The following is a 9,051-nucleotide window of genomic DNA, read 5'->3' as shown; positions in this document are numbered from 1 at the left end:
AGTTCCTCTTTGCGTTTCCTCTATCTGTCAGGATGAGTCAACATATTAATTGGCTCAAACCGCTGTCTGATCTGCTCCCTCCTGCGCGCGCGCTCCCTGTTAATGGCTGCCCAATCCCGAAGCGCCGTGCTCGGCGGTTGCAGCAGCTCACCTGACTTGAGCCCATGATGCGCGATTCTTGACCGCCGCAAGACCATGGCTTAAGAGGAATCTTAGTGTGGCCTGTGTAGGTATTGCATACCTCGACATGTAGCGAGAGCACAGCCAGCCTGGTATTCTAGAGACAAGGGTTCAGAAGCCATACGTAGGTGAAGAAGAAGCAACTAGCATTCGACATCTCATCTACTCGCACAGATAGGTAGATGCAGATGCAGCGATGCGAGAGATGGCATGCCTAGGCACCTTACCTACGTAGTACGTACACATACGCCCCAAAAAAAGGTACCTTTGGTTGGGTACTTAAATACAACCCAGACCCCCCCCCCCCCCCTTGGTGTGTGTGTGCCTCGCATTCCCATCCCGGTACATCGTGCAGAAAGTACTGCTCCTGTCCCGTCGTCTGCACTCTTGCTGCTAGTCATACCCCTGCTCGCTGGACCCGGCCGCCGTTGTCCATTCACGTCGTTCCAGTAGACTGGGAAGCAACAAGCAAGTGCAAGATACCTGGATAAAGGTACTTGTCAAGAGGTAGACGTCCTGGGCGAAGTGGTGAGGGCCTACCCCGAGGTATATACAATCCGATGTTGCCTTCTTTGGCTTCAACTTGGCTATTGCTACGTAGCTGTAGCTTCTCTCTTTCTTTTCTTATTTTGCCTCATCCCAGTGCTCCTTGTTCCTTGTCAAGCCCTCTTGCCACGCTGCTTCACGTTTACCTAGATCTATCTATCCGTCGTCTCCCATCTCCATATTCCTATCCGCCCACCCTCATCCTCACTCATCCTTCTCCGCATCTCACACTTATCTCGACGACAACTCCCACCCAGCGAACCGGCACAAAACAGTTTGACTTGACTGGCTTCTCGCGGAACGACAGATCACTTGCAACCTCTCGTGTCACCGTCATTCCTCTGTCACAAGAAAGAGGCTGGCTCATCTTTCTCAGCGGCGCCAAGGTACTATCTATCTGCCTCTCTATCTGCCTGTCTAGATTCTCAGCGCGGCCTTTTCCCCCACCATCTTCGAGACCCCTCTGAACCCCTCCACCACCACTACAACCATCCCGACCGAATCGGCTCTCCCACGGCAGCCGCGCAACCTCGCAACCTCGCACCACCCCACCACTTCACACTCTCACTATCACAACCCGGAATCTAACCCCCTTCTTCCGCGCCAGCCTTCCTTGTTGACAATTTTTTCTCTCTGCTCACTCCTGTTTACAACCGTTCTGGGGGAATCATAATTTCACATCTGCTGTGCCGCCCTTGATCATTCATCTTTTCTATATAACACTTCCCTACAGTTCTTGGCCGAGCCTGATCTGATATCCTAGATTAAGGAACCTTCCTGAGACCATCATCTGTATTTCTGCCATTCTGTTAGTCAGCCGCGCTCAAAACCAGCACTCGTTCTCTAGCCTGAGATCTAGGTTCTAACCCGTCGCACAGCATAAGCCTTCGGGAAACACGACGTCGAACCGGCATTGACCCGTCAGATTTGACCGAGGTCTAAGCACCAGGTTACTCTCGCCGCCGCCTCTTTGCCTCTGCGAACCTCATCGCTGACATACATCCAGAATTGTAAACATAATCGTGGCAGAGATATGAGATATTAAGGTTGCTGGATTATGGTGGACAGGCCCAGAGGATTCCTCGAACCCGGGATATCATGGCAACCCGACGCATGGCATCCGGTTTGCCGAGCCGCCCAGATGAACAGTTACGAGCGAGAAGAACCGCTGCTGCCGGATATATGGAACCGAGTGAAGATTTGCAGAGCGCGCCTCGGAGGATCCGCAGAGAAGGAGAGAACATTCGCATCGCCATTCAACAGCCGGTGCAGACGAAACCCGCGCTGATACCATCGACTGCCTCTACGCGGCGACCATCCATCCCGATGCCTTCTACCCGACCACCTTTAACTCATCAGACCCAGTCATGGAGTTCTAATAGCACAGCTCCCGAAAGACCTCGCCATGCTCCGACCATGTCTGGCTCTTCGACATCTGGCCAGTCTCAATCGAGTGTTGCCAAGCCGAAACGCAACGTACTGCGGAGAAAGCAGTCGTCTGTCACCCAGAAGACACCTAGTCTGCACCATGATTCGAATACCGACTCAACTCGAGGAAGCTCATCTTCTTCAGCTCCACGATCCCGGTCTTCAATGGAACCGGCTCCCTACCACTTTGACCGCGGCATGACCGAGAGCCCAACCGAAATTCGCATCGCACACGTTATCGATCTACCCAAGACCCAAGCACAACCTGTTACAATCTATCCCGAGCTTGATCGATACAGGGAGATCTATGGGCGACCCTCTACGTCTTCAGAGGGGTCTAGCGTTGATTTCCTTCACAGGCTGGCCACGCACGATCTTCCACCGCCGACGCCCGTTTTTTCCGGCACCAGCAGCCAGCTGAGTGCTTTCAGCGGCAGTCCTTCCACGAGGTTCTCCGAATCAACCAGCCCGGGTCCATACAGTCGTGACACCACTCCCACCTCCATGTCATCACAGTCGCCAGGGCTGGTAGTCCCGATGCGACTGCCTGTGCCCCGAGTGAGGCAAGTGAGTCCAGCAGTGACACGGCCACCAGTCGCCCGGAGAAGAGCCGGCAGCATACCGAATGAGATGGAGGCGTTTAGCGCCGACCCCCAAGGGCTTGCCGCAGTACGTGAGTCTCTGACTTCGTCATCGTCAAACTCTACAGTTCGAGAAGGAGACCGCAAAGATTCCAAGAGGAAGAAGAGATTGTCGCCCCTACCCCCGAGCCCCCCGCCACGGAAGTCGTCCCAGAAGTTCGCCAAGGATCAAGACAATGACGAGTCTCCATCAAAGGCCTCCCGAGAGCCGGCCGTACCAGTCTTGACAGCCCCGTCGCCTATTCAATCTCCTCCACGACGAACACCAGCCGCTTCACCTAGAGCAACCCCACCTGCTCGTCCCAGCCGAGACAACACTCCGGACCTGCAATCCCAGCTGTTTGGTCCCTTGCCCATCATCCATAGCAATCTATCATCGTCCTCTCTGTTAGGCGAAAGACGTGGGCCGGAGCCGCAGCCGATGTCGCGGTCGACGACTCCCTTATCATATCCTGAAAACCCGCAACAAACCTCTCGTTTGCCGGTGGGCAGGGAGGCTACACCCGCCCCGCGGTCGGCGAATGCCGTGGACACGAAGAAGAAGAATGACAGGACCGTCACTCGTACCCCGAGCCCCGGTACATCGACATTCTCTCGGTTCCCCTTCTTTGGTCGGCGGTCTAAAACAGCACCGGAGGTTCCCCAGGTCGATAAGAAGGACAAGCCGGCTCGTAAGGGTCCAGCAGCCGGCACTGGGCACGAAGGTTACGGACGCCTGGGAGGTCTCCGAAGACGAAGCGGAAGCTCAACAACAAATTTGGCCCGCCCGAGTCTGGGACCTGGTTCTTCTCAAGACAGCCTCAACAGCAATCAACCGACCGACCCTTTCTTGCGGGAGCGTATGAACCCCGTTATCATTTCCGGAGGAGGACTCATCGACAACAGAAATAACAGTGTAGACTTGGTCCGGTCAGAGAGCTATCAGAGCCTTGGATACTCCTCGGACGTGTCGACAACATCCAGCATTGGGCGAGGCCTAGCCCCATCAGCCATTCCTCGAGGTGGTCCCCATCCCTCCCTTGGTCGTCGTCGGCCTTCCGACAGCAGTGACTCCGAGGCCGTTACCATGAAGCCCACCTTGGCGTTCAGGCGATCTGTTCAGCGTTTGCGTTCGTCCCCGGACCAGAGTCCGCTGAAGCTACCTCAACCCATCAACACCACTGGAATCACATCGCCGTCAATCAACAGCCACGATACAAGCATTCTCACGGATGATTCGCAATTTGAAATGCACAGAGAGGTCATTCGAGGCCGCATTGCTGCAGCCACTGCGATAACACCGAAGAAGCTCACCAAGCGTACACGCTCTCCGAGGAAGTGGAATCTCTTCAGCCGATCTCAGAGCCAGCCAAACACCAAGAAGTCAGACAAGGATGCTGTGCCAGTGGCTGCGACCGTTAAAGTAGTACAGCACAAGCCTGCTGCTTTTTACACTCTGATGGACGGTTCCGAGCAGGAAGACACTGGTACGCCAGACGTCGAAGAGATCCTTCGGGAGGCTGAAGTCTTTGATCTCCCATCTCCTCCACCTGTTCTGAAAGAAAGACGAACATCCTCTGCAAGTCAAAGCAGCAGGAGAGAATCCTTGAGCAGGCTATTGCAACCAACCAAGTCATCGCAGGCTCGGAGGAACTCGGCGACTGCCAGGTCAACTTCGATCCCAGCAATTCGGTCCATGAAACCTGCCCACACACCTCAGGCCAGTGTTTCGAAGCCAACTGAACCGCGCCCAAGTCGCCTGCCTCAAGTCGGTCGAATTCCCAAGGTTGTGACCTCTCGGCCAGAGCACACTTCCTCGAGAAGCTTTTCCCGGCCTTTCAATAGGATCAGCATGCAAATGCCGCCGCAAGCTGCAGGCTTCAACCCCGATTTTGTTGCTTCAGGTGCGACCCTGACCCCAGAGCTTTCTACACCTGAACTGTCTCGTGGAGAATCCACCGCGACCAGCGACAAGACCAACTCGGATCCTCGTTCCTCTCTCGTTCCCGTCAAGACGCCCGAGATGGTTCAGATCGGTAGAGAGTTTTTGGCGTTTGCTCCTCGAAAGGACTCCGAGTGCACTACGAGCACTGATTCCAGCAGCCTCGGCATGTACACCCTTGCAGATGCCATGGCTTACGTGCCCGATCCCAATGCCCCCCTTGTTGAGGACGAGATCTGGGATGAGTACAATGATTTGATTGGCGACGTACCACCATCTGCGACATCCTCAAAGGGCGCCCCGTTCCATCTCGAGACCCACAGCTCACGAATGTCCAAGAGATCGTTAAAGCCTCTCGAGTCTCCTACCATTGCGCCGTCTTTGAAAACTCTGGAGAAGAACATCGAGGTAGAAAGGGGCGCAACAACGTCTAGTGTCTATTCCGCTGATATGACTGAGCGTCTCAAGGCCGCCTTTGCGTTGAAGCCTGAAGGGGAGATTCTCGTGCCCGTTGGCGAAATTCCCGCTAGAGTCATTGACCGCGAGAGCACCGAGCTGGCACGCAAGGCGACAGCCGCATCTCAGAGAAGCAGTGGCTCGTCTCGGAGATCACGACAGTCCGACTGCAGCTGCAAGTCTTCCGAGGACGAGTCGCCGCTCTCTCAAGTCAACCTCCGCGTCGGTTCGATGACGGTCAGCAAGTGGTTGTCTTTTGGTCATGTGCTTTTCAGCCCGGCCAGGGACCAGCTTTTGGACGTTGTCGGCTCGCTGAAGCGCCACTCTATTCTCGTTGTCGATGGTCTTGGCAATGACGACTGGTCATTCTACGCAGCGGAGACGTACCCTGCCGCCACCTTTTTTAACTTGTCACTCCGAGCTCCGTTGCCAGAGGAGCATAAGAACTCGTCAAGCTTCCCTTTGAGTCCGCCAAATCACCATCAGATTCAATATCTCTCTCAGATGGACAAGTTCCCTTTTGGCGCAGAGAGCTTCACCTCGGTGGTCTTCCGCTTCCCCGCTGCCGCGCCCGAGTCTCACTATCGGAACATTGTTTCGGAAGCACGTCGAGTTCTCAAGCCGGGTGGCTACCTGGAACTCTCGATTCTTGACGTTGATCTCAATAACATGGGCAACCGGGGAAGGCGTACTGTCCGTCGATTGAAAGAACGCATTCATGTGAACAATTCGGAGACCAGTATTGGCTCATCCTCCGACCTCATTCTACGCCTCCTTGGGCGCAAGGGCTTTTCTGATGTCAAGAATTGCCGCGTCGGCGTGCCAGTGGCGAGCGTTGTCACCCGATCAGAGAGCGGCAGCAAGAAACCACCTGTGACTAGCGCCCGTAAGGCCAAGGAAGTTCGCAGTCTTGCCGAAATGATGAATGAAGATGGCGACTCGGCTGATGAGAACATCACCAAGATGGTGGCCAAGGTGGGCCGGTGGTGGTACAGCCGCTGCTACGAGAGCGCAGCTGGTACCATTAGCAAGAGCATCTGGTCTGATCGTGCATTACTTTCCGAGTGCGAGGAGCTACGAACAAGCTTCAAGCTCATGGTTTGCTACGCGCGCGTGCCAGATAGGGCGCGAACCGCAAGTATCTGAGTCTTCCAAGTCTCTTCATTCCTTGTCTGTTTCGGCCTGGTTTCCTTACTACCCTCTTTTCCTACCACAACGCACATGACCCATTCCAACGTATCTCTATTACAAGGGCATCATTACTGGGGCTTTGGAACAGAAGAGGAAACATCACAAGATCCAAGAGGGCGCAAGCCCATCGTCGACTCTGTCCCACGAGGAACCGAGTCTTTCACCCCCTTTTACACAACGAAGCAGAGCAGCCGGTGAACACAGCACGGCGTTTGCGACAGGGCTTATCTCATCTATCCACTCTTGGCTGAGTGGTTTTGGATAGTCCTTCCATCATCCCTTACTATCATATTTCCTTGTCATTTATACGCAAGCCATCACTGGCGAAATATGTAACACATAGTACTGGGTGTTGAAACCCGTGGTCCTGTATTTGTCGGCTGGCTGTGCCATGGCGGGAACGCCTCTTTCTCTTCTCTCATCTATCACTTTTCAACACAAAAGCAAAAGGCGCGATATTAATTTTCTGTTTCTTCAACCTCATCAGCGATAAGTCACTCTTTGGGAGCGGATTAGCAAGGAAAGCTGGACTGGACTGAATTCGGAACGCATTATGGTGCGAATAATGTGATGGCTGGGCCGTTGCGTTTCTCTTTTGGTTTGTCTCTCTTTCTTTCTCGCTCAATCGGAGCGCTGGGTTTTGGGATGTGGTATCATGACAAGGAACGAAGTAAGAGAGACAGAGCATGAGAAGCGTGGTGGCTCAAGGCCCAACGGGGGAGGAAAACAGAAACGAGAGTACGACATGATGATTCATGTTGGATGTATGGACTGTCCTTGAAGCGTTTTGCATGGCACGAGATACCCCAATCTTTTGGTAGCGGAAATGAAATGATCTGATTCTGATTGCCTCTCGCTTCACTTGTGTTTGCATCTTGATGCCTGCGCCAAAATAAGTAATATCAGTGATGCCAGTCGGAGGACATCTGATAAACGGGCCGAATGTTGTGCTTTCTATGTTCAGACAGTCGAGGAAGGTGAAGCTGAAGGTTAGTTGCCAAAGGATACCTTTCCTTACCTTGTAAATATTGTACATTCGTCGCTTCCCAGACTTGAGAACTTGTTCAATTTTAGCAACAAAATCACTTGTTCTTCCCTCGACTAGTCACAGACTCTTTACTCAAATACTTTCACCCCCTCCCACTCCTCTACTTTCTCTCTCCTTCTCTATTACACACACATCCAATACCCAGATTCGCTCTCCTACAATACATCTCGCGAATTCCCTCAAGGAAAAGAAAGTCAGTACTGAAAACTCGAAATTACCTCCAGAGATGTTCGATTTCAATCTCGCCGACAATGAGGCATCGAGTCAGCGGAAAGAGAAAGGCTTCCGAGTTCGTCGGCGACATTGAGGACAATCATGAGCGATACGGCGGCGAACAGTTTGATCGCGACCACAAGAAAGCCACTGACGCTATGAAGACAGCTATGGCTGCCAATGAAAAGGCTAAGACCGCTTACGAGGAGGCGGCAGATGTCTTTCATAAGGCTTCATTGGCCCCCTAAGAGGCCGTAGCCGCGCTTGACAAGTGTGCCGCCGCGAATACTGTGAACCCTGCAAACACTGCGACCGGGACCGCCCTCAGTGAGATATATAAGGCGATGAAGGCCTTGATGGCGAAAGACCAGAGTGGATGCATGGCTGGAGACGAGATCTGGAGTGATGGTATTCCAATGAGGACAGTCGGCGTCACTGGACAAGTACTTAATACGAAGGATATCGACCGTATCGCTAATTTGCAAAACTGCGTGATGCTAATAATTCCCAATGCTACAAGGGTTGAGATTGTTGACCGATTTTCCAAGGTACGTTGATATGTCAAGTCCTGTTTCTTAAGTTTTGCTCCGTCGGTTCCTGTCACAGGCTGTTCTCTCCTGGCCTTTTCTATTTGGCCTTGGTTCTCATATCCTTTCCGTTTTTCTTTCCAGTACTTTCATCTGGGCGGTTCCTATCATAAGGCTGTAGTTATGACATTGTTTTGGGAAAGTTTGACTGACATGGCTACAAATCAAGGAAGCTCACGACGATGATGGAAACGATGCGGTCGCCATGCAACCGAACCAACGGCTAACCTGAGAAGATCAAGGAACCGGTCATCCCCCGGTTGTCGAGGCGACGGGGCCGGCCCTTCCCCTATCTCCCAAGACCTCCGGAGTGACGTCTCTGATACCAAGATTTATTGAGTGGTCGGAGACATCAAATGGCACGGACACGGAACAAAGAATCATAGATGGTGAGAGTCTGCTTCTTCGAGGATAGAATGGCCACCATTCGACCAACTTTGGCAGGCCAAAAAGGAGGCTTGGAAGGAGATGACTCTCAGCGGCAAGGGGATTTGCGGCATTGAAACTTTGAAATCCCACGGGCCTGGCGGGCGATGGAGCTTGCTTTCCTGGAGATGAAGAATGCTTCGGAGCGTTTGATTATCGGGGAGGAGTCAACTACCACAATAGTCGCCAAAGCTAAATGTGATTCGTCGAAAACCATGTCCACAAATCAGTACTCAGTTGATGCGGAGGTCCTATACTTTATGAGACGTGAAGACTCGATGTTTTTGTTTGGGCGCCGGGCCCAGCTTCCCAGGCAAGCGTATCTTTAGAATCGACGTTGTCATCATTGGCTTGAAAATAAACGATATGCCTTCGTATCCTATCAACTACTAGATAGCTTCACTACATTCGTCC

General features: G+C 52.9%; 2 protein-coding genes across 2 annotated transcripts; both read left to right on the top strand.

Annotated features, from left to right (window-relative positions):
• The first annotated feature begins 477 nt into the window (after positions 1-477).
• On the top strand, positions 478-1,672 carry BDP55DRAFT_239454 (uncharacterized protein). Its single transcript, XM_060566203.1, has 3 exons — positions 478-1,112; positions 1,490-1,534; positions 1,605-1,672. The coding sequence occupies exons 1-2, from the start codon at positions 741-743 to the stop codon at positions 1,505-1,507; spliced, it is 390 nt and encodes a 129-aa protein (XP_060426808.1). The 5' UTR covers positions 478-740; the 3' UTR covers positions 1,508-1,534; positions 1,605-1,672.
• Positions 1,475-6,667, top strand: BDP55DRAFT_239469 (uncharacterized protein). The gene is made up of 2 exons (XM_060566204.1): positions 1,475-1,534; positions 1,605-6,667. Exon 2 carries the CDS (start codon positions 1,825-1,827, stop codon positions 6,316-6,318), a length of 4,494 nt encoding a protein of 1,497 aa, XP_060426807.1. The 5' UTR covers positions 1,475-1,534; positions 1,605-1,824; the 3' UTR covers positions 6,319-6,667.
• The last annotated feature ends 2,384 nt before the right edge of the window (positions 6,668-9,051 follow it).

The sequence above is a fragment of the Colletotrichum godetiae genome (genome assembly GCF_030913485.1).
Source record: "Colletotrichum godetiae strain CBS 193.32 chromosome Unknown BDP55scaffold_35, whole genome shotgun sequence".
Lineage (NCBI taxonomy): Eukaryota > Fungi > Ascomycota > Sordariomycetes > Glomerellales > Glomerellaceae > Colletotrichum > Colletotrichum godetiae.
Note: the sequence above shows the minus strand (reverse complement) of the source record. Positions and strands in the feature narration are given on the sequence as shown.

Bases quoted from the DNA above. Each gene is read 5' to 3' on its own strand.
- BDP55DRAFT_239454 (XM_060566203.1), top strand. From the start codon at position 741: ATGTTGCCTTCTTTGGCTTCAACTTGGCTATTGCTACGTAGCTGTAGC.
- BDP55DRAFT_239469 (XM_060566204.1), top strand. From the start codon at position 1,825: ATGGCAACCCGACGCATGGCATCCGGTTTGCCGAGCCGCCCAGATGAA.